Source organism: Xenopus tropicalis, chromosome 5 (genome assembly GCF_000004195.4).
Source record: "Xenopus tropicalis strain Nigerian chromosome 5, UCB_Xtro_10.0, whole genome shotgun sequence".
NCBI lineage: Eukaryota > Metazoa > Chordata > Amphibia > Anura > Pipidae > Xenopus > Xenopus tropicalis.
Genome location: NC_030681.2, coordinates 115,166,859 through 115,193,379, shown reverse-complemented (window position 1 = coordinate 115,193,379; position 26,521 = coordinate 115,166,859). Strand labels below are relative to the sequence as shown.

General features: G+C 38.4%; 1 protein-coding gene across 2 annotated transcripts in view; it reads left to right on the top strand.

Annotated features, from left to right (window-relative positions):
• Positions 1-11,971, top strand: part of mfsd1 (major facilitator superfamily domain containing 1) — a 28,015-nt gene extending 16,044 nt beyond the window's left edge. The window contains exons 16-17 of one of the 2 annotated variants that reach the window (XM_002933238.5): positions 6,285-6,390; positions 7,688-11,971. In XM_002933238.5, coding sequence (XP_002933284.1) covers positions 6,285-6,390; positions 7,688-7,747 — 166 coding nt within the window. In that variant the 3' untranslated portion in view covers positions 7,748-11,971. Of the gene's footprint in view, positions 1-364; positions 6,140-6,284; positions 6,391-7,687 lie in introns of those variants that run through there. The other variant, XM_018094377.2, reaches the window with a different exon arrangement.
• The last annotated feature ends 14,550 nt before the right edge of the window (positions 11,972-26,521 follow it).

The following is a 26,521-nucleotide window of genomic DNA, read 5'->3' as shown; positions in this document are numbered from 1 at the left end:
ATAGAAAAACATTCCCAAGCAAACCTAGCAGCATTCTATCTATATAGGGTTTACATTTTGCAGCACAATATCCACAATAATCTGTACCCTTAGTAAATGATACCCTTGTGGATAGCCATTTTTAAGCAGTCTCTGACCCCAGTAATAACAGTTTAAGGTACTCTCGCAAACTTTCACATTCTCCTCTTATGCATGTTTAATTTCTGTGCATACTGCTACACATATACACCTATTTGATTTATCCGTCTCTGTTAGACTGTTACCCAAACTTAGTGACCCTCTTATATTAGATCACATTCTGTTTGTTGTGTATTCTGTTTTGGTGGCAATTTATAACTGTGCATTTCACACCAATTTCTTACAGAAATGAAAGTTGAATAGCAAAATTCTCCTTCAAGCATGCAGAATGCGGTCAGCAACATGTCCACTTGAAGTCTCCTTAACTTGACATATAGTTGCAACAACACTGCAGACTTTCCCTACTTCCTATGTGACTGGATATGAGATCTTGCTAATTACCTGACATGTTTAGATTTTAAGCTCTATTTTATATTTAGATTTTAATATAAAAAAAAAGGGACAGGCCATGTGGCCAGGTACTTCTGGTACTAACAATATTTCCTCCTCATCAAGTCCGAGTACTGTACCTAATACCTCCAAATGGTATGTGTCAGAGAATACATGTTTCTGGAGTAGTTGTTGCGCACCGAGCTGTTGGAGCTACTGTATTGATTCTTACAGTACTTCCTCTGTATGGAGATTAGAAAGCAGTACATTGCTTCTGTGTTTTATGAGCACTTAAAGCTTCCACTGGGACTCCATTCTGATTGCACTTAGAACTGCTTTTACTTCTTCAGTTAATTTAAATGCAATGTTCGCATCTAGTTTTTAATTTTTCTTAGATAATTGATTTTAAATGCTGCAGTTACTTGCTGGCATGAAAAAAACCACTGGAGTTTACTTACAGATCAAAAATCTGCTTTTTTAATTTTTTTTTTAAGCTTTCATTTTGTTTTGCACGAATCCAGCTAAAGTTAGATTTCAGCTGTCTGTTACATTCAATTTGTGAAAAGTATGCATAAAATGTAGTGCAGGTATGGGATCCTTTATCTGGAAACCCGTTATACAATAAGCTCCAAATTATGGGAATGCCATTTCCTATTGGCTCCATTTTTCTCTGTAATAATAACTCTTGTACTTGATCGCCAAAGATAATGCATCCTATTGGGTTTATATAAATGTTTTTTTAGTAGACTTAAATTATGGGTGTACAAATTACAGAAAGATCCCTAATCCAGAAAACACCAGGTCCCAGGCATTCTGGATAATAGGTCCCATGCCTGTTTCTGTACCAGTTTTTTATGTGGAAGTGGATGGGTGTAATGTGAAAGAATGCAAATATTTCAGATAAATAGCAGTTCTTCTCAGAATATATCAGAAATAACATGGTAATCACCCGGGGGTGTTTCAGAGCCTAGCACCACGCTGAGGTGGTCTAGGTAATGCCGCCCCCCCTTGCCCTTCTGTGCTTAGGTGTTGTGCATTGAGGGGGGTGCAATAGCACTTTCTACTCTAGAGGAACCCAAATTTAAAAATCAGAATTTCAGTCTTTGAAGTTAGCAGGAGCATCTTTTTGCCACCCTTGATAACTTCAGGGGTGCCTCCACCTCATGGCAGCAGCACACCTGTAATCGCCCATTGATGAACAGCTTTCCTTTGCAATTAAAAGGGAAATGTCAGTTTGAACCCAAGAGAAGTATAATGCATACACTATGGGATCATCCTCCTCCTGCCATAAATAAAAGGGATCTTGCGGTCACTATTTTGTGATGTGGCCTTTCCCTCAATTGGCCTTTTTTGAAGGCAGAAAGTCAACATCCAAAGAATTGCAGCCAGTAGAAATCGCTGTTTTTAAATGGAGTCTAAAAACAAAGATGTCTATTATTTGCCAACATGTCTACATTTGCCAATATTTAAAAACAATTTCCAGGGATTCACTGGGCCTTTGTGCCATGTAACAGCGGCCACATCCACCATGTATGATGTACTACCTGCATTATAGTGGTTAGGGCAGTTCTTATTTTTTTAAGGGCATACCTTAGAGCCCTATATTCACTATTAAGGGAAGTGTAAGGCCATTTGAATGCAGCAGCAACAGCTAAAATTACCAAAAAAGGAAATGTAAGAGTAAGAATAAAGTGTTAATAAGGAAAGAGTTATGATTTAGTGAAACTGTTCTGTGACCTTTCCCTTCCTTGTTACTGCATGGCTATAAATGAATGTCCTTATTCATTAGTACTTATTACATTATTACTGCATCATGGTGAAGACCTGTACCTCAGGATTTGACCCCCCCAATAGCATCATCTTACTGATCTTAGTTGAACCTTTCCTCTCATCAATGGTCTTATACATATTCAGTGTCCTGTGGGCCACTAAAGTGAAACTAACCTAGGGGAGTATCTCAGAACATCATTCTTAGTATGAAACTTTCAGGCCAATGACAAACCTAACATTTTCTCTGCAGTCCTATTTACACAAGAGGAGAAAAGCAGATCTGCTGCCTTCTCTACCACTTACATGTGTTTTCTGACAGGCGATTGGCCTTTTAGCAAACACACAGAATTCCCATGCTTTAGGGCTATAGGGCAAATGGTTGGATATGCAGCATGACAAAAATGTGGTTGATACCTTTATTGGCCAAGATGATAATCTCTAACAAGCTTTCATAACATTTCATTTCTGTTTTCAAAAGCAATTACTTAAAAAAAAAAAGGAACTGAAATGTTCTGCAGGCTTGCTAGAGATTTGCCAGTAGGTGTCACCACTTTTATTTTATGTTGCATATCCAAAGTTTTACCCAATAACTTTTTCAACTGGCTAACTAATTTGTAATTAGTATGTAAAATACAGACTGCCCCTGGTTTCTGTTCAGCCATGGAACTCCTATCTGAACTCATTACTAACCATCCCTTTAGTATGTGGATAGGATGGGGCTGCTAGATAATATATGTGAACTGAACACCTCTGATTTATAAATGCTGCATGGCTTTACTTGTATTCTGCATATGTATTTATCTCACATGTCTAATGTAAAGTGGTCCAAAATATGACTAAACTGACCAAATCACCTCCATTAGTAGCAACTCACAATAATATATTTTGTTGCTCAGTAATGATTTTTATTCAACCCTGACTGAGTGTAGAATGTGTGCATCTATGATATGTAGTCAACTCTTTGATGCATACAAAATGTGCGCTGCAGGAGAACATTAAAATCATTGCTGCCTTCCGGCATGCCTCTGTTTAAAGGCTTGATGCATGTGGCTAACTATAAAATACATACATTGAATTGAGTTGATACGTATGCAGCATAGTTATTCATGTTTAAACTTACATGTTTATAAATACAGACATGTTTTGTTATCTGCTGCCCTGTGATGCACTCACAACTGACCCTGTATGCAAAGGATATTTGTTCAGAGTTAGTACATGTTTAAGGACAAATTATTCCTTAAAACATACCAAGCAAACTGACTAGTTAAAAATGAGTTCTGATTAATGGCCTTCATGTAAGTTCTTCAGCTTGGTAACTGAAGTATTGCTATCATGATCTGCAGATACTGGGTTGACAAACAACGTTTTGGGAACTGACCTATTTATACTCAAATTTAGTATATTATTGTGCATTACTGTAAGCATGCAACATTTTGGAAACTGACCTATTTATACGCATTTGGTGTATTATTGCACTTTACTGTAATGCCTTAGGGCAATGGCACACGGGGAGATTAGTTGCCCCGCGACAAATCTTTGTTACTGTGGGCAACTAATCTCCCTTCAAAGCCATCCCACCGGCAAGAATGTAAATCACCAGTGGGATGGCATACACGTCACTTTGTTTTCCCGAAGTCGCCCGAAGTTTCCTCTCAAGGATAAGCTCTCTTCGGGAAAACGAAGTGACTTATCCCAGCGATTTACATTCTTGCCATTCTTGGATGGCATTGTGGGGGGGAATCGTCGCCCGCGGTAACGAAGATTAGTCACGAGACACTATTGTACTTTTCAGGCTTTAGATTTTCTTTATTATGAAATATCCAAATGTAGCAGAAAAAAAAATGCCAAAAGTCGCCAGAAAGAAGTCAATTGTCTCGAACAACTTTATTTTCCATTAAAACATTCAAGATTTTCAGCCTCATTGAAGATATATGGAACAATGCAATTCTTGCTTGTATTCCATAAAAAAACAGGACTGCAAATATTCTCTTGTGTTTTCTTGAACAAGGAAGTGTTTAAGACATAAAATGTGATACAGAAAAAAACGTTGTGCATTTTTCTGTCACTACTCTTTTTGTCAATTTTGTTTCCAATATTTACTTGACTAATCAACCAATCAGAGTAGACATTTGGCTATTGCTCCATTTAAACAGGTCATGATTACAGTTGATTTTGTGATCCCAGTGCATCATCAGCAAAATATCAAGTTGTTCCTGCATCTTTATAGGTATATACAGGCACAGTGTTCTAGGCGTATTATCCGCTGTGGGGTACAGTTGCTATGTTTTGGTTGTTTTGGAACATTTGTAGGACTGGCACATCATAAAGCTATTGGTTCTACAGGACTGTTTGCCTTTGGGTACATTATGGCAACATATATATATATATATATATATATATATATATATATATATATAATGCAATGTATATATATATATAAAATATTGGAGCCCATAGTATTTATGCTTTTAAGCTATCATAGGTCCACTCTTTATATCCACGGTGTTACAATTGAAAAAAGATTGTATAGTGACTAGAAATGTAAAATTTCCATTTTGAAAGAAAAGCCAGATGTTTTACTGTTTCTAAAGTCAGTGTTCTATAGAGGAGAATTTGCGTGTACTGTATTCTAAAGCTCGATTTGGGTGTTACATTCCCTCTAATAATTACATTCATTGGCCTTCCATTTATTTTAATTACAAATTTTCTGCAAAGCTTCCCTCTAGCAGTCCAGTTAACCATGACGGTTTTATGAGTCTCTTAATTCCAGATTACTTTGTATTATTATTATTGTTTTTATTTTCAACTGATGATGAGGTTACATTCCAATGTGTAGGGAAGCAAAGTGTCCCTAAAGGCTAGAAAATGAGAAATGCAGTAATAAATACAGTTACTTGGTAAACTTGTACTGTAGGAAAAATTGGATGTCCTGTAGGGAATATTGTACAAAGAGGCAATGATACCTGTACCACATTATTCAATAAAATATTTCTATAGCTGTTATTTTATATATTTATATAATTTACCCACTGAAAGCAAATTGAGTAATTTAATAGTTGCCCTCTAATGCTAGCATACAAATTTTTGGCAACTTCTGAAGCATTTTTCACAGCCACCACTGCCTGCTGAATATTCATACTCTTTTTAGCATCACACAGTATAACATTACCCTGCTAAAATCAGTGTGTACACACATTGCTGTTTTACAGTAGATACTATAAGGGTGTTTAGAATTTTTTTTTTAATTTGTTGAACAGTACTTTTGCTCTTCTTGGCTCTGGGGTGGGGTTGATGGGCCTAAGTACAGTTGAGGGTACATTTAGAGCCTGATAAACTTGATAAACAGAAACATGCCTAAGGTTCAACCATGATCATTTTTTAAACTGCACATTGCAAATGGAACCAGTTGTTAGTAACATTAATGACAACTTCTAAGGCAAACATGCAGTCTTACTAATGCAAGAAAGTGTATATGTTCTTTTGGCTTATATTATAGAGCCATTAGGCTTTTTGGGAACTGTAGATCTAATGACCAAAGCTTGTATGGTTGGGCCATAACTAATGTCTTGTGTGTTTATTACAAAAGAAATACCTATTCTGATATGAATGTAGCTGGAACTATGGAGCACATTTGTTTATTGGCTTCAGTAATCTTTACTGTCTGCTATTTGGTTTAAACTCAGGGGGAAGTTATTTTTTATGCCACTTATGAAAAGACAATTGCTATATAATACTTCATTTAAATGTTTGCTTATCCCACTTATGACAAAAGTGAAGGATAGTGTGTTTATATACTTTACAGACATAATACTGCACTTTTAATATTTGATTTTACAAAATAAAATGATTGTTAAAAAATAAATCATAGTATTGTCATTTTTTATGTGTACAAAATTGCTATGCTTTTCTATGCTTCTGACTCGAACAGTTCATATTGTTCTCCCTTTTATTAAATCCGGATTTATTTTCGATGCGTTTTCAGTTACTAAGAGCTGTTATGTTCATAGGGCTGAGAAAGAGCAAATGAGGCGCCGAAATTCAGACTGGGCAAGAATTCGACCATTGAGTGCATTTGCAGTGCGGGTCAGGTATCTTTCCAGGCTAGGAGCACAGGTATGTATATTGGGCAAATGCATGTGTATAGGGCAAATGCACTTGCCGCTTCAACATTCGAGCATAGGGGAAACTAAAAATTGCATGTATCATTGCCATTTATTTTGCATGGTTCCTCATAGCTGTATTTAAAAAAAAAAATTGGACTTTCAAAATATAATTTCTTTCTGTACAACTTATTTAAAAGAATAGGACTCTATGGTCAGCACCCCCAGGTACCTCTTTTGCTTAGTTTTTGCTGAGGGAGTGCCACCAGTATTCCCAGACCTTTCAAGGTTTGACTTGCAAATGTGATATTACTTTACTGCACATGTGCTAGGGATGCCTGGGGAAAGGTATGTAAAATGGCTGTGCTCTAAGTGCCCCAGAATTTTGTACTCAGCCCTCTGCTATTCTTCCTGCACCTTATCACTTCATTTGGCCTTAAATATCACTTATGCCCAGATGATACCCAGGTATACATACACACCCTTTTACTAACCACTGACATTCAGACCCAGATTTCTAGCTGCCTCTTGGCAATCTCCTTAATAAACCAACACCACCTCAAACTTAACCTAGCTATACAGAGCTAATGGTCTTTACACCCAAACCTTGCTCTTCTTCTTTTACTGTTACTACAAATAGCATGCTCTCTTGGGGTTATCTTTGACCAAAACCTTTTAAATTATATTAATAAAACCTGCTATGTTTCTCTCTGTATTATTGCAAAAATATGCCCCTTTGTTTGACAAATAACTGCTAAAACAATAAACCATGCCCTTATCTTATCCCGCATAGACTACTGCAACCTCTTACTAAATGGCCTACACAACTTATTTCCCCTGCAATCAATCTTAAATTCTGTTGCTAGAATTCTCCTGCTCTCTTATAAGAGGGAATCTGCCAACCCCTGCTAAAATCTCTATCTTGACTGCCTGACAAGCAAAGGATAGCATACAAAATGCCAAACCTTTGTGCACTTTGCCCTCCTATTTATGCCTATGCGTTAAAGCCCAGGAAAAATGTTGCCCTATAAAGCAGAGCAAAGCCTTGTGATAGAATATGAAGTTATTGATCAGGGAAGAGCTATCTGACTTTTCTGGTTAGTTCTTTACAGACTTTCTTCTCAGTTCTGCTCAAGGGAACCCTCTAATATTTGAGACCAACATCTTTTCTGCCTCAACCTAAGAATCAAGCTTGACAATGGGTTTTTCTCTTTTAATTTAGGGGGCTGTTACTTAGATTAGCATTCTGATTTCTTTGGTTACTTTCCATACTTAAAAGTGCGCATATTAATCATTTATTCTCCCTCCAGCTTCCAGAACATTACTGCAGTCACTTGTCATCGCTGGCCCATAGGAGTGTCCTGAAGTAGAGCATGGGTACTGCAGATTGCTTGTTCTATTTCACAGAATTGCAGACTTGAGACTGGACATGAAAGCTTCTTCCCAGTGGATATAATTGTTTCTGTGCCCAAGGATTATTATAGATACTGGCTGAGTTAGTACAGAGAAATTTCTTTCTTCGTGTTCCTGTCAAAATAATTTATGAAAAGAGGATCTGTTGTGTAATGACCCTAATTAATCTGTTTTGTCATGTAACCATTCATTTATATAGCTGCACCTGGACTCCAGATGAATGGCTATCCTTAAAATCAAGTGTCAGCTTTGTTGCCATTTAGCTGGTTTCCACAGCAACACACTACCATTACAAAGTCAGCAAAGACTTCTGGGGGATGCTGAGATCTATAGACCACAATAGCTGGGTTTGGTTTACTGAAATCCAGTATCACACTGGGGGATTTCTCAGGGGGAAGTTCTGGTTTTGTCATTTTCTTCTAGTGGAGTCTTCTCTGTAACAATTGTGTGTTACCTAAAAGATCAGTGCAGAACGTGGATACAAGTGTTAGGGCTCATACTAGCCCTGTACTAGCAATTAAAGTCGCAATGTGGATTACTTGGGGGTTATTTTGCATGTAAGTAATCATTTTCCAAGGCATTGGCTGACACAATGACTGAGACACTCTTTTCAGCAGATCTATCTGCTTATAGCCTTTTTACTTATTGCTGGTGCTATGGAGAAGTCACATTGTAGGATTGTGGATACTCATGTTGATACTCATGTCTTGGAGACTATATGAAAACTCTACATACTAAGGTTACTGTTTTTAGGTGTGTAAAATCTTCTGTGGTTACTGCAAGTATCCACGCAAATGGATACAAGTTGCATTTTTATGAAATATATACTATTTTGGTTAAGTATTTGAACTCAGCATTTGTTGACAAAGCTTGTTGCTTAACAAGAATCCAATGCGAGAATCATTTATTACAGTAGCGACTTAGTTGCTACTGTGGATGTTGCCAAGCTGCTACTGGAATAGATTAGGGGAATTTTTTTTCCCTTAAGAATGTAAATAATAAGTATAATGATGGAATTTAGGCGTGGGTATGTTTTTCTATCAGTATTAGATACATTTTGAATGGCTCCTTCTAAATCAAACCAATTAGGTTGGAATTATATGTGTTAAGAAATTCCAGAATTGTTACGATTGGATGGCAAATGCAAACTCTTTTACCTTCCAGAAACACTGCATAGTCTTCCTAGCAAATTTGTATTGTCCTGGACTGGGATAATATTTTAGAATTCTCTGTGATGTTTCTATTGGTTGGGAAAATGGTCATCTCCAACATAACCATACAAGTTTCTCCATTGCTGTAAAAAAAAAAAAAAGTGTTATTTCTGTTTTTTCTCACTGCTTTATTCGTCAATCTACCAAGTTATGTGCTGTCCCTTTCTGTGTGCTGAATGGCACTTGGCAATAGCCTGAATCTAATCCCCAAACATTCACGCTGCTGTGCTACCTCTGAGTCATGTGCCAAATTAATTAGTAGATGAAGACAGGGCTTAGTCAGTATTTAATATTTAGTCAGTATTTACTAATAGATCTTTAAGGACTGTGGCCCACAGGGAGATTAGTTGTCCGCAGTTAAATCTTGGATATGGCAGGTGACTAATCTCCCTGAAATGCCTTCCACCGGCAAAGTAAATTGACGTGCAAAAGCATACGCCTCACTTCATTTTCCATAGTCGCATAAAGTTTCTCTTCTGCAGGAAATTTTGGGCAATTTCGGACAATGAAGTGCCCTTAAGCTTTTCTACAAGCCATTCACTTTGCCAGTGGGAAGGCATTTCGGAGAAGTTAGTCATGATTGGTAGCGAAGATTTACCACAGGCAACTAATCTCCCTGTGGGCCATGGCCCTAAGGGAGGGGCAGTAGTTCTAAACAACCTCTTTTTATTACTATAAAAACACATATTTTTACTATAATAAAAAACACTGTCATGTGGATAACATGTAGCTCTAAAAGTGTGTTTTGGATACTTAGGGTTTCTGGATACTTAAGGTTGTTTGCCTAAGGCCAATTACACTGCTGCTCATACATTTTAAAACTGACAGCAGGGGAATGATAACTACAATGCATTTTAATATATTGGCTAGCTATTTAAAATACACGTTTCACCAAAGGCATTTCAGAAGCACTGGGCATAGAGTCACATACATGTATATTGGGTCCCAAGTTGAATACTTTTATTTAAGCAAAATCTGTTTTTTAATTTCATCATTTATATAAGCATTTGCATTTTAAACTGTTGTTGATCATATGGATGAACTGTAAAGAAGGAGCGTGTGTGATACTCCTCCGCACATACATTGACTCAGGGGTGTCCATTTATTTCTGGTGGACAATGTTTTGTCATGTGGTGCAAATCATTTGCATTGATACCAGAGTGCAGTAAATTTCACTGGTAATGGCTTGGGGGCTATTGTGTATTGTATGTGCGCTACCCTTACTCCTAATATGTACGTGTAGCATTGCCCTTAAATACCTCCTTGTTTATATCCTATCCTCCAAGCAATGGTTAAAGGCATAAATCTGACATTTATTCAGTCAGGTAGGATGTACCTCTCAACATGAACTATATATAAGTATAGGTAAATGCTGCTAAAAGTAGTTATAATGTGGGGGGAAATTTGGAACCCAGTTACAAGTGTATAGAAGGATTAAAATATTTTTGTTCTACTCTAGTATACAGAATACAATGTGTTCTCACATAAGTATTGCTTTTTTTTCCTCATGGAACTGGGTGCCAATCATTTTGGGCTATTGATGTGGTTGCCTAAGTGATGCCCTTAATAAGAAGTAAGTATATGTTTATGCCAAGTAATTGCTGTACTCACAATAGATTGTTGTTGACAGAATTCTTGCCTTTCAGATACTTCCATTGTGTGTTTGGTTAAAATCATGTTGCTTCTGCCTGATTCTTTAATGCAGAAAGAGGCATCACAAATGATATCTCTTTGAAGATTATTAACCTCCTTCTCTTTGAACTATGGCTCCCAGCAACTTCTTACAGCCTTCAGATATCAAGAGGATGCTAAGAGATCAACTTCAGTTTTAGCCCTCAGGGCACAATTCAAACACTTGAAAACATAGAGTTCTTTAATACCACTCAGACTCATTGACCCTTTGATTCCTTTGGTAGAATGGCTGATTCTTAGTAGCTTTTTTTTAAATTGGTCTTCATTTCTTATTTCCTTAGTTTTTAAATGATTTGTCTTTTTCTTCTGGGGTCACTGACCTAAGCAGCCAAAAATAATTGCTCTGTGAGGCTACAATTTTATTGTTATTGTTACCTTTTATTACTTATCTTTCTATTCAGGCCGCCTCCTATTTATTTCCAGTCTCATTAAAACCGCTGCCTGGTTTCTAGGGTAGTTTGGATCCTAGCAACAGATAGATGCTGGAATTGCACACTGGAGAGCTGCTGAACAAAAAGCTAAATCATTCAAAAACCACAGGAAATAAATTGGTGAAGACCAATTGCAAATTGTCTCAGAATATCAAGTTCCATGTCATACTAAAAGTTAATGTTAAGGTGAACAACCCCATTAAAGGGGTAGTTTTACAGTAGAAAACATTTCGTCTTTGACATAGCTGCAGAACTTAAACATATAACACTAACAATAAAACTGTAGCCTACAAGAGCAGCAGGATTTGGTTAGAGGGGACAGTGTCCCCAATAAACAGAATAGATATGTAGAAAAACAATTTTAAAAACCTCAAAAAAAACCTCAGAACTATTGGAAAGCTGCTCAGAAAATTCCAGTGTATTGCATCCTAAAGGTTAATGCAAAAATTAAGTACCCCTCCCATTAAAGCATTTAATGTTTTGCTTGGGTCACACACCCCCACCCCCGAACTATAGAGTGTAGGGCAGGAACACCGTTTCTAAAGACTTTGTGTTTTATTTTTGTCTGATTTAATATAATTGGAATAATTTCTACTCAGTAATATGAGTGGGTTCTCTCAGGTGTTTGCAAATGGTCAGACATACAGGGTGAGATTTGCGATAGGTTACCGTTTGTTACCTTGTGCCAGATGAGCAGGTTGGCCACGCCTGGTTAGGAGGCATATTTTTGCTGGAACTGGCACTCTGACATTTATTTTTCTATAATGTTGTATAATCAAATAAATGTATTCGTAATTGTTTGATATTTTTTACATTTTTCAATTAAATATTGGGCTTTTGTATCACTGTTCTTTCTCGTGTTTTCCTCTTCTCCTCAAAGCCACTTTCTCGTTTCTATTACAGTTTGGAAATGTAAACCCTGGAAACAAATTTACATGAATTTTTTTTTCTATTTTTTAAGATATTAGCAGTTTTTACACCGCTGCTATAATGAATTTGATACAGTGCTGTCTGCTGTTCAGTTTTACAATTGGCCGAAAATTGAGCTAATGAGCAGAGAAGAGTCATATCCAGGGGCGTAACTACAGAGGAAGCAGACCCCGTAGTTTAATTTTCTCTGTGGCCAATAAAATTTATTTAAGCCTTTGGTCATCTGATGTTTCTCTGGTCAGTTATAAGCAGAGCAACATTTTAAGAAGTTCCTCTGCTTAATGTTTGCAGAACTGAACAGCATCTTTTGGCACAATTACATACAATCTGGCAAGAATCGCACAACAGCATGCACATGTTGCAAATCAAATGCTATTGTGTGGAAGCCCATCTGACAGCATTATGGGTGCGTGAGTGACGTCTGCACCCCATTCTATAGGTTTACGTGGACTGCACCTATTGAGGCCTGGAGCTACCGCCTGTTAAGGAGGTGGCAGTATCTCCACTGTTTACATACGTCAATAGGCACAGCAGTGCTTGATTTGGAACAGAAGGCAGACAGGATAAAGCAGCACCAAGCATAACTATATGGAAGTGCAAGGACTGCATTTTTGCATTTTGACAAAAGTACAATTAATAAATGTGGTTTTAGGCGCAACTGAAAAGTGCAAGTTTCTCACTGTGCTTTTTTACTAGGAGTTCCTTCCTAGTAAACACGAGATGTTTGTGTAATTTCTATTTGCATCTAATAATGATCTAGCTGGAGGAAAGTTAAAGCACAACCTAACTTTTGATTAACTCTGTGTGTGCCATAGAATAGACAAACATGTGCTTTAAGCTCTGATTATAATGGTTGATGGACCATTAAAGATCTTACCTTACTGCTGTTGAGCACCGAGCACCTGCAGGCCACCTAGGGTTTACACATGCTCCATGCACACACACACGACACTGATCAAATCAGAAAAAAAGGTTCTTTAACAAGAATACCGGCTATGTATGTAGGAAATCAATTGGATATCCAACAGCTCAACTTGGCTTCCATGGTAGAATGGCTGCAAATAGCGCAGTGGGATTTCCCAATATTACTGTAATTGTTCGACAAAGGTGCTAATTTTTAAATGCAGAGCAAAGAAAATTATCTGAGGACAATGCCCAAAGTGCCCACTGGATGTCAGCACTGCCTAGTGTTACAATCTGGATTTCTTTGAAAGACATACTAAAGGTATCATTTATGCCGTATAATGTTTAACTCTTCAGTAGGCAGAATATATCCCATGGCCATTGCAGCCATAATGGTGCTAATCAGTTTTTCTATATCTGCTATTTATATTTAAACGCAATCATTTGATCATTTATTTAATAAAACAACGGAGAGCTTCCAGATGTACCTCCTACAAGCAGGGGTGGCCTGCAGGCTTTTGTATTGAGTCGCATCAGGTACTGGTACAGGTATAGGACCCATTATCCAGAATGCTTGGGACCAAGGGTATTCCGGATAAGGGGTCTTTCTGTAATTTGGATCTCAATAGCTTAAGTCTACTAAAAAATCAATAAAACATTAATTAAACCCAATAGGATTGTTTTCCATCCAATAGGATTATTTATATCTTAATTGGGATCCATTACAAGGTACGGTTTTATTTCTACATAGAAAAAGGAAATCAGTTTTAAAATTCTGAATTATTTGCTTATAATGGAGTCTATGGGAGGCAGGCTTTCCGTAATTCGGAGCTTTCTGGATAACGGGTTTCCGGATAAGGGGTCTGATACCTGTATAATGGCTAATTTACATGAGCATTCTGTTGGACGGGAGATCTGAGTTATATTGAGTCAAATGCCAAAAATCCTATTTTCTCTAAATGTAAATCCAAGTCCTCAATATCATCGAATGTGCACAAACCAATCAAGCTGTTTTTGTTGGATGCTGTCTGATATCCAATAAAGTCATTTGTGTTCAACATTTCCAAGCACCGCCAGAGGTCTGCATGGAATCTGTCTAAGACTTTTTATTTTTTTGGCTTCAATAAATGTGTGGAAAAGAAAGTGCTAAAAAGGGCAGCTTGATTATTAGTGATGCTTTATGCCACTTTAAATGTATTTATATGATTAATTAAAATATGCCTTAGTCTTTAATAAAAAGGTGAAATGGCCTATTCTCCCTCCTGCAGCCTAAGAACAGTTATGGCTGCCCGAATGTATAATAAAGCAATATTGGGCTCATTTGCATCGAAATGAATATTACTCGTGATATAAATCACTCCAATAAATATACGATCAGGTCATTACTGCTAATATGCATAGTCAGTGGCAGAACTCTTTATAATCCCCATTTTCTCATTTTGTCGCATTACTAAACTACACAGGCTTTGGCTGATTCTAGTTTATTTTTACTTTTAAATCATATTGATCAATGGAGCGGAGCAAATCTTTTCTTTTCACTGTTATTGAAATACACTGAACCATTTAACAAGACCAATTGTAATGTCACAGGCTCCATTGTCTAAGAGCCATGCTGAAAAAATGGCACCGCTTACTGCAATTTAAAGTGAACTTTATCAGCACTGTGTGTGTAGGGCAATAGAATCGCTTACTGAAATGAACTCTTTCCAGTGCTGTGTATCTAAAGCTGAGAAATCCAACTTGCTGTCTTGTTCCACTGCAACGTCTATTATCCCCTAATAACCCCACGGCTTATACAGTACTGGGCTATTGTTGCTTATGAGTAAGACGCACGGCGAGTTTACATGTTGCACGCTGCACTTAGCTTTGTAAATGACCCCTTAACTGGTTTTGTTTCATTTATTTGAAAGTGAGGGTTTTTACTGATGTTATAAGAATTAAAATGAGAGTAATTATGAATACACTAGGTCAGAGGTCGGGAACCTTTTTGGCTGAGAGAGCCATAAACACCACATATTTTAAAATGTAATTCTGTGAGAGCCATACAATATGTTTGCCCGCGGATGCTGCGGGGCAAGGTAGGGTGGGTCCCAAGGATGCGGATGCAATGCAGAGGAGGGCGTGGCCTGCGCTTGGCGGAAAGAAGACGTGTTCTAAGCCTTGGAACACGTCTTCTATCCGCCGAGCGCAGGCCACAGCCCGCTATGTTATAGTTATTTTTTTTATTAAAGATTTGGCAGCGAGCCAGATGCAGCCATCAAAAGAGCCGCATCTGGCTCCCGAGCCATAGGTTCCCTACCCCTGCACTAGGTGCTACTGTTTCCACAAATGTCATTCTATCCAACAAAATGGTACAAATGTATTTATTTTATAATACCTGCTGGTGCTGTATCTATTTTCAAAAGTCCATTGGAAATTATGTAGGTACAAAGCAGGGCCTTTAAAATTCTGTTCTCTATCATTCAAATCCAATTTTTTTGGTCAACAACAATCCAGACTATGGGAATAAAAAACCAAAAACATCTTTTTGGGGTTAAAGCATCTATTCTGTTGCTAAAGTTGCACTGAGCTAGAAAGCAGAGCAGTTCAATAAATAGGTCCGGTATGTGCTGATAAAGTAGCATAACACGAGGGAGACCATTGTTAAACAAAACTAAAGGGACTGTAAGGCTGACTGAAGAAAATATTGCTGTTTTTCAAAAATAAATAGATTGTGGGGGTAATATTAGAGATATCTAAACATCAAATCAGACCTACTGGCCTATTTCTCCTGCCTGGTATTGATCTTTTCTTGCATTTGATTTCTAACAAATAACCTGTTCTACTTTACCTGTTCTACTTGAGGTTCTACTTGTTTGGCCTGAAAAGTAGCTGTGATTGTTTGCAAATGTCCCCATTGTTAATGCTGAGGAATATGACGCCCTGACTTGTAGAAAATAGAATGGCTCTGTTGTTGACTAGCACAACGAGTGTGATACACGTACTTTAAATAAACACGCAGGGGCTAAGCCCCTCTTGCATTACACTCGTGTCGGTCAAAATTTTTTTGCCGGATTGTGGTGGGAGTGCCGACTCTCTAGGCCAGTGGTTCTCAACCTGTGGGTAGGGACCCCTACACAGGGGTTGCCTAATACCATCGGAAAACATATTTCCAATGGTCTTAGGAATAATTTTATTGTTGGGGGTCACCTCAACATGAGGAACTGTATTTAAGGGTCGCAGCATTAGGAAGGTTGAGAACCACTGCTCTAGGCTGTGCACCAAGTTCTAAAGACTGGAAGAGGTAAGGGTGTGCTGGTGGATTTTTTTGTCACATCTACAATGTAGCCAATCTTCTTTTGGAAGAAGCCTTGGTGGCAGGGCTGTATGTATTTATATGTCTCTCTTCCTGCCTAGGGCCCCATAGACTGCTGTGCATGGCATCATTAGTTTGATATAATTTAGCCCACAAACATGTAGTTTGCCAGCTAACTGGCTCACTACATGTAAAGAGTTGGACAGCGCTGCATGGGCACATTTGGTTGCCTCAGTAGCATAAGACACATCTTGTCAGTAGGTTGTCCTTTGTTGAGATATGCCGGCCCTTTAAGAACAACCACGATACATGGCTAACTATCCATTACCATTATATTATTGATTGTGTTTGTGGCTCTAAATAAGTGCACATGTCAATCCAGCACCACCATTAATCTTAAAAAGTCTATTACGCATTGACCAGATACTCAATATATTATTAGCTGATCGGGCATTTAATAATTTAGTCATGTAAACAATGTGCTAGGTGAGTTTAAGAGGAAATCAATCAGAGCATTATGTGTGCCCTAATGACAGCTTGAGAATGCTACTAATGTGCCGAAGGATCTTTTGCTCATCTCAATACATTACATTTCAGGGTGGACAGATATTAATTACCAGCCAAGCGGATCCTGCATCTCTATTATTTTCTGTAGCCTGCCAAACATATAGTAACAAAGTGTAATGAACGTAATGATTCCCCATCCTGGCTGTCTGGCATGCAGGCCGTGTAGCTCTGGGCTTTTGAAGGGGGAGGCCATCCTAATAAAAATACCACTTTATATACTGCCTCTGTGTGTTTTTTCAGAGTCCACTTTCAGGAATGCTCCACTTCAGTCATACATGACAGATTATTTCACCTCTCTTATTCTATTTATGGGATGCTGCTACAGTCTCCTGGGAAAATAGACCTTATTTGTAAATGGGAAGTATGTAACTGTTGAAATTCCTGCATTTTGCTAGTTACATGCAGATTCCAAACACAGTTATATAAAAGACAATATGCTTGGTTCTACCTGGAAACGCTTGTACCCCACTGCCACAAACTTCCACATGGAGGTTTAACCCACTGGGTCCCAAGCAGGTTCATTAACCCCCCCCCCCCCCCCGTACGGCCATGATGAATTAATGTGCAGCTGATCACCCACAGGCTGATGAGTTGAGTATATCTATCTTCAGGCAATCTGTGGATTCTGGCAATGTTCAAAGGGGCTGCTATGAGATGCCACAGGCAGTCACTATTTAGGGGGCTGTTTGAGCCTCTGTGTACTTGAGATGCCAGAGCCTATTTTGAATCGCAGTCCAGACCTGCTTTAGGCCATTTATGCCCAGCTCTAGATGTGTTTTAGAGAGATATATAATGTTGGTATTCCATATCTGACTACAGTACTATATCACAGAGCACTGGACATTACTGACTTGTTATTTATTTGGCCCCAAGTTGGCGATTAGTGTTTATGGCAACCAAAAGAGGAGGAAGCACCCTATTGGCCATTACATTTATATGCCTTTAAAAATAACATTTCTCAATCAGCTTGGTATGCAGCAACTCAATCCTTACTTTATCCCCAGACGTTTTACTTCACATCCCTGCCACTGCCCTGGACTTGGGCAATCTTAGCTGGTAACATCATGATTGTGGTTTTCATTTCCCTCAGTCACAGCTGGGTGTTCCACTTTCCTCTCTTTCTTAGCTTCCATCCTCTGTGTGATATGTGCTCACTTCCAACTCATTTATCTAAATCTAACTCTGAAAGATGACCTCCAAATTCAGGATGCTTTATGGCCGCTGTTTGCAGTGGGACATATCTGGTAACTAGGGCAGAACAATTCATTTTAGGAACTTGCTGTTTTCCGAAATGGAACAGCAAAGCATTCAGAGTCTCTGAAAAACACAGCATTTTATTGCCTCTTGCACTGTGAACATATTTTCTGCTCTCTCTGCTCATTTATTTACTGCCCTGTTCAATATGATGTAAAATAAATATTAGGTTAATAAGACTGATTTGTGGGAGGGCCATTAACCTAAGCTCTGACAGTCACAGCCACAGCCACCTATCTTCCTTGCTAGAAAAGGAATTTCTGCATACCCAGCAAAAGCCATAAAATCCCAAGATATATGTTTACTGGTATAGAAAATTGCTGAGGCAAGGTGACCAAAGAGTCCAGCAAATGATGCTGCCCTGTAAAACTATGTACCGCATGTTTGCATGTTAATAAGAGCCTCAGTTTGTAGCTGGCAGCATACAGTCTCAGGGTATTTTTTACTTTACATTAGAATATAAGAAAGTCAGTTTGTTTTTTATATTCATTTTATTCATTGGGGTCATGCTCTGGTTCAAGACTGGCCCCATGGTATCATGAATAATGAATAAATCTGGATGCCTGATGAATCGGGGCACTCCTCCTTGTGTTTAATGTTCTCTAGCTCTATAAAGTATATTGCTCCTTGAGTACAATTATTAATGTATATTAATCAACATATACTGTACATATAATACTGCAAGTTATATTTCCTTCCTGCTGGGAGGAATTCTATCACTTCTTATGTTGGCTATTGGTAGGGTTGCCATCTGGGGGATATAGGGGGTACCATCCAGTCACAGGGCCTTTGGCAGACGGGAATCCCCCAAGAGACACAAAAGTATAATTCATAGGTCACAAAAAGGATAAGACTTGGGTGGATCATGGGCAGGCTTTGACATATTAGTGGATAGGAAGCCATACACAGTAAGATTCGCTCCTTTGGTGAGTTTGCCAAGCGAGTAGATTTTTTTCTGATATGCCCACCTAAAGATGGACAATATTGATGCGTTCCCCGATCTGAAGAGAAATCAGACCTCGCTGATCTACATCTGGCCGAATTTAGGCCCGTTGAGGGTCCCCATACATGTGCAGATAAGCTGCCAAATTAGTCTAAAGGACTTGGCACATTTTAGACCAGGGCAGGTTGCAACCATGTGTGTGCAGGACATTTTTTTAAATTGGAACTTCATATACTTGTTAGCAGGATCTACCTCCAGGGATCCCAGACCATCAACGTGCTAATAATTGTGGCCTTCTGGTGGGTAGGGCCCTGCCAACTTAGTACAGAATAAGGGATCTCATGGTTACGTATGGCACCCCTGGCTATTTGTACACTGAACACTTGGGCACCAGGACTTATATTGCAATAATATAATTATGTTGGGTTTTTAAACCCAACATACTGTTCTTCGACTTATTCTTCTGCTTTTTCTTCTTCTTTTTCTTAGCGCCCCCCATTTTCTAAACACTACTCCTCCTACAGTTTTAGGGGTACAACACCCAAACTCTCCACACTTCTTCGCCCTATAGCGGAGCAGGTTGCTTGTGCTTTTCTAAGTGATCCTGCCCCCCCGTCTTTTTGTGGCGCCGCTCCGAACACCCCAATTTAGAGTTTATAACACAAAAATATTGTATCAAAGTACGAAATTAACTATTTTAACTATATACAGTATTAGACTAGAGATTAGATTTTTAATTGTATCCACAGTATTTAAGCAGTGCAATATCCTAAATAGTGTCATTAGTTTTCCCACTAAAGTGATTCTGTTGTATTCTTGCAAACTCAGCCAGCTAGTGCCACCAAATTTATGGTTCTCCATTGCAAATATCATGAACATTTATTGATAAAGCACCGTGCCCAAACTGGCAATCTCTGGATTCTGCCAAATGCCAGAGGGGCTGCTGTAAGATGCCATAGACAGTCACTATTTATTGGGCGGGTGGGGACTTGAAATACTAGAGTCTATTTTGAATCCCAGGCTGGACCTGTAAAGAACTCATGGTAATGTACTATATGAAGAATAGTAGCACAGGTGGTGTATAGTCCCTTGTATAGTGCAAAGTCACATGTTGTGTAGGGTCTGCTTCTCTCCGCCTGCATTTTGAAGGCACTGACAGGCACAATGTCACCCCCAGTGCAGCTACTCGGAGCAAAGATCAGCCCAACATACATGCTTTTGCATTTTTGGGGGCAATCTCCACTCCGTGATACCCTAATCATTCCCAAGCAGGCACAATAAAGAGACACAATAAGGAATTAAGGCATTGAGCAAATGAAATGTATCTAAAATGAGATTCCTCCTTAAGATTCTCTTTTTGTCTAGTGCTTATGTCTGTCAGTTTGTGAGCATTCAGCTGAAATAGTGCCAGCCAGGAACACTTCCTTTTACTATTTGCTGGTTTCATCTAATGGCACATATTCTGGTAGGTTGTGATTTAATGTACTTAATCAGTGTGTCACACTGTAGTCGCTTTGTATATGGAGGAAATGACCTGGAGCTTGTCATGGTGTGTCTGGGTTCCTGCACACTATATTCAGTATCCTCTAGGGCAGTTACACTATTCATACACACTCTACTCCATCACGTTTCTGCTTTTTTCAGTTTGCTGTGAGGCATTTCAATGATGCCTTTTGCCAGTGGTTAATTTATTTTCCAGCAAAAGGACAACATGACACACAACATACATCTGGGAAGGGATATTTACATAAACATGTTATGTTTCAAATCTGAGCCTTATGGCAAACTGACCAAGCTGTCATGAAAAGGAAATAATGATACATCCTTGCCTTGGCTTCAAGGTTGTTAAATAGTGCTTACACTGACACTGAGCCTAATTAATAAGAAGAGTTTATAAACGGTTTGTTTTTCTATATATACTCAGAAAACACATCTGCATTTACTATTCTGCACAGGATCTCTGCTTGTGCTTTTTTGTATAAGAGGGTGCTAACATGGTGCTTGCTCTGACCTGTAATAATAAAATCTCATCTAAATACTCTATAGCAGTCACCAACCAGTGGCTCGTGAGCAACATGTTGCTCCCCAACCCCTTGGCCCCAGTGGCCTCAAAGCAGGTGCTTATTTTTAAATTCCTGGCTAAGCGGCACATTTTGGTTGTATAGAAACCTCCTCCCCCAGGAACTTTTTTATGTCTGTCTTGCTCCCCAACTTGAATGTGTCTTGAATGTGGCTCATGGGTAAAAAAGTTTGGAGATCCCTGTTCTATAGAGACAGTGCTCAGATTTAATAGACATGGCGGTACCTTCCTTAAACTCTACAAAAAGGCATTTAATGTGAGCCCATTTGCCAGTTGCATATGATTTAATAAATGAAGCAGAAGGTACAATGTGCTCTGTTAAAAGGAGCATTATACTTAACACCTGACCAAGTAATCATTAGAGATCTCACTTTTCAAGTTGCACCTATAGGTACTTGCTGCAGCACCACTAGAAGTGTATGAAGGAGTTGCTAGTGTCCATCTGTATCCCTCGTGGGTACCACTTACTCCTATCCGGGTGAAACATGTCAGCCATGATGCACTTCCTAACAGCCCAGGACTGGTTCCATGTGGAGGAAGAACGCTGATATAGTGATTTGATAAACACACTATAGCTTCCTTTTTCCCTTGATTGACTAATGAGTGTTGCACGGAACTGAAGATGTGTCATTCATCTTAGCCCTGTGATATAATTCCCTCGAGGGCCCCCTTATATATCATTTTTATGAGAGCCCCCCCACTTCTGTTTTTAGTTGATTTAATTTTTCGACATACGGTTTTTAAGTGTAACAATAAAAGTTAGGTTTTAAACAAGTATTAGTCTAAATCTGATTTATTGAAGTGAGTGGTGCAATCTATGAATCACTTAGGGGCACATTTACTAACCCACGAATGGGCCGAATGCGTCCGATTGCGTTTTTTTCGTAATGATCGGTATTTTGCGATTTTTTCGGAAAATTGTCGGGACTTTTTCGTTACCAATACGATATTGCGTATGCGAAGTTTTTCGTAGCCATTACGAAAGTTGCGCAAAATCGCGATTTTTTTGTAGCGTTAAAATTTGCGCGAAACGTCGCGCCTTTTAAGTTAGCAATACGAAAAAAGGCGCGACTTTTCGCGCAAGTTTTAACGCTACGAAAAGGCGCGACTTTTCGCGCAAGTTTTAACGCTACGAAAAAAATCGCCAGATTTTGCGCAACTTTCGGAATGGCTATGAAAAACTCGTGTTTTTTCGCGCAAATCGTATTGGTAACGAAAAAGTCGCGATAATTTCCGAAAAGTCGTAAAGTCGCCGAAAAATCGCAAAAAATACGAAAAAGTTGCAAAATGTTCGTTTTCCAATCGGAATTTTTCCAATTCGGATTCGAATTCGTGTCTTCGTAAATCAGCCCCTTAGTCTTACTCTTTCCACCAAATAGTTTTCATTATATTTGATGGGCCTATATACTACAAAGGGTCTGTAAGTCCCCACCTACATACTATCACCAGCACCTACAGTAATTGAGGTGTTCAAGAACATCGGTTCACTTTTCAAAGATCAGTGTATTTGGATCCTGGCCATCCTGGTTAATTCCTTAAGACAGTTCCTTTCTTTACCTTCACTGTTCACTAGTGTTGATAATTAATGTTATTTTTAGCACACTTTTCACAATTGGTGTAGTCATGTCAAAAGGGAATACTATGCTATATAAAAAAATGTGTTGCTTTTATCCCATATAGCCTGTGGTGCTGGAGTAATCTATCCATCTGCATGGTGCTAATGTTTGTGCCTGATTGTGATGAACATAATTATACTGGAAATCTGGAAAGAACACAGGTAATTGTGCTGATTTGTGTGCACTTTGCATTCTGCTTTCGTTCTATTTATGACTGAAAACAGTTCATTTTGTGAGCATTACCTGTAAGAAAACTAATCAGGAATATATGATAATATATAGTAAAATCAAAATCTTTGTCAGCTTACAAATCCTATGCATCCTAAGGAGAAAGCCATGATGTAACTGTACATACAGGTAGCTCTATATAACATGCTAGCTGAATTATTCACAAGCCCCAACTGGAATTTAGCTTGTTCAGGAGATGACAGTGATGGTGACAATGGCCTGACTAGCACTTGCACAATGCTTGCAGGTGATTCCCCCAGAATTCAGTGGGGCAGTTTTAGGCAAGCACATAAATGTGAACATACTTGAGGTCAGGTTCACTAATGGGCCCAAGGTGCCCCAGTCTAAAACTTAATTAAATTAATTAAATAAATATATAAACACCTGTAATAATAAATTATATATTTAGTAAACATGCACTGCAGTTTATTGGATTTTTTCATAGCAATGGCTATAAAGAAACCTCTTGGTGCTGTTAAGAAAAGTGAAAGTTGCTTAGGTGAAAAAGCCAGCAGCAAGGTTAAAGTAAATAGTGCTAAATAATAGGGCAGGTTTTATTAACTTGAATGATGGGCACTATTCATAATGGCACCCTTTTTCTCAGCATTAAAACAGGATTCACTCTTTTATTGGTTATGTGATCAAGTGAAGGTAATGATTTCAATTTCTAAATTGCCCCAGGATGCATGTTATTTCCAATAGGTAATAAATCTCTGGGGTCTGTATTGTCTTAAGGCAGTGTATTCTCAAAAGGACCATCTTCAAACTCGAGTAGTTTTTTTTTTTACCCTATATATTTTATGACAGGTGAAATGCATTTATAATAGATGTAAGAAAAAGCCTTAGGGCAATGGAATGGGCACTTATTCAACATTGGTAAACCGTGTATCAAGTGTTCAGGTTCAAATAATGTTCAGACATTAAGCAAGCTAAATACTTGTTCTTCCATCTAAGTGAGCAGTTACCCAAGTAAAAGATTTGCACAGTGATACTGAACCATATCAGTACAGCACTGGGACTCAGATCACATATACAGATACATATACAGTGATGGGATCTCTAATCCAGAAACCCAGTATCCATATGCCCAAAATAAATTGTTCTGAAATAAAATAGTATGGGACATTATCCTTTTTGTACAAAGAATAGTAGGTGGTTCATAAAATGAGAATCAAAATTAGCAGTGGTTAAACAGAGACAAAAAGGGTATTTTATAAAAGGAAAAAAAAAAAGATATAGAAGGATGAAGCAGAGAAAGAAAGGAAAGGAAAAAAAGGTTAAATGGAAAGGAGGATGGAAGGCAAAGGAAGGGGAAAGTTAGAGAAATGAAAGAGGAATAATGGACAAAATGTGCAGAAGAGGGGGTGTAATGAAAGTTATGATAAAGATAAAATATTGTTCACTGTATTTTTCACTGTACAGACATACAGTGATGATTGGCAGTTATAAAAATAATTGCCAGCGGTCCAGAGGTGAATGTTTTCTGTGTTTGGGCAGGCTAATAAATATGACATCCCAAATGTTGCTTTAATGGTAGCTCCTTGGTGACTGTCACATTACTATGTATATCCTGTGAAAGTTCTCTCTTCTCCAGCTATCAGGAGTTGTAGGCAAGGGGAAGGCATAACCTGAAGTAAAATGCACTTGTATGTAACACAGTTTCACTGTTTATCCCCTCTGTACCCCATTTCCACTGACAGACAGACAGACAGACAGATACTGTAGATAGATAGACAAACACTGGGGGCCATGCATCCGTGCATGCATTGTGTATCTGATGATATCCTTGGGGTACCTACAATGCATTTCTGGGTCATCGCTTTCATTCTATTGTTGTTTGCCAGTTATTTTATGTTCAGAAAAACATACTCCAGTTTGTTATTTTTACAGCTTTTTCCTACAATTTCAGTCTGAATGTTGGTTTTAGATTGTTGCATTTGAACATACAATTGAAATCCAGGTGTTCTTCAGAAGAAAACTAAAATCTGAATGTGTATGGCCACCTTAGGAGATTCGTTTTCAATCTGTATCACCTATCATGGCAGGGATGGCTCGGGAGCTTGGAAAGTGATGGGTTTAATTTGTTTTTTTGTGGCGTAAGATCCCTGAACAGAAACAAATGACACAAATTGCATGAATGACAAAGGAAGATAAGTTACACTCTTTTGATGCCGAAGGGGAAAATAAGATCAAGGAAAGATTTTATTTACGGAGTAAGATCTTTACCTAAATATAATGTATTGGTAGCAGCTAGCACCAAAAATACACAATGGAAAAGCGCCTGTCTTTAAACTGTTTGTTGCCATAGAGTTCAGAAACATATTGAGCAGCAATGAATTGCTGACTCCTAGTCTAATGCACTGATTAAAGGCACAGCAAGCTGTTCTTACTGAATAGACAGTGCAGTATCTAAATAGATACTAAATAGATACTATACCTTAAAGCTGGGCATATATGGGAAATGTTTGCTGAATTGATGAGGATGTCTGCCTTAAAGGAACAGTAACACCAAGATATGAAAGTGTTTTAAAGTAATTAAAATGTAATGTACTGTTGCTGTGCACTGGTAAAACTGGTGTATTTGCTACAGAAAGCTCCTATAGTTTATATAAATAAGCTGCTGTGTAGCCATGGGGGCAGCCATTCAAGCTGGAAAAAAGGAGAAAAGGCACAGGTTACATGCAGATAACTGATAAGCTCTGTAGAATACAATGGCATTTTATCTGTTATCTGCTAAGTAACCTGTGCCTTTTCTCATTCGAATGGCTGCACCATGGCTACACAGCAGCTTTGCTTATATAAACTCGAAGGGCTCTGGCACACGGGGAGATTAGTCACCCGCGACAAATCTCCCTGTTCGCGGACCACTAATCTCCCCGAAATGCCATCCCACCGGCGAAAATGTAAATCGCCGGTGGGATGGCATACGCGGCAGCGCAATTTCACTGAAACATTCCACTTCAAACATTCCAATAACTCATTATTGGGGGTTATGTAATAAAAGGCACTATGTTTGCTCAGGAACAGTAACTCATAGCAGCCAATCAGTAGGTAGCATTTACTGGTCACCTGTTTTAAAGCAAACATTTTACTGGTTGCTATGGGTTACTGCACCTGGGCAAACTTTGTGCCTTTTATCACACATGGGGGTTTGTACCTGCCGTCATACAAGGTGAAAGAAATTCTCATCTGTTAATTTGCCATTTACTGTAAACGGGTGTGTGAATTGCCTGACCAAAGTCTTGCTTTTGTCTCAAAATGTCCAAATAACGGTATTCAGCCAAATAATTGCTTAACTAAGCAATAGGTTCCTTCAAGGCTGTGTCTTCAAGGCTGCCTTTCTCTCCTGCTGATTTATATCTATCCAGAGGCCTCTTTTTATTGCCCCTGCTGCTTTCAGATTTACTGTATGTGTCTTAGATTTCCCTCTGCAGATAATTAACCATGCAAAAGATTTTTCTTATTTCTGTTGTCTTAGCAGCTAATAAGCTCTTTGGTCCAAATGGCTGATAAGGCTCAATGAATAATGTTGTAAATAATATTTAAATGACTGGGTTTGTACAGAAAGGTTCAAGCATATT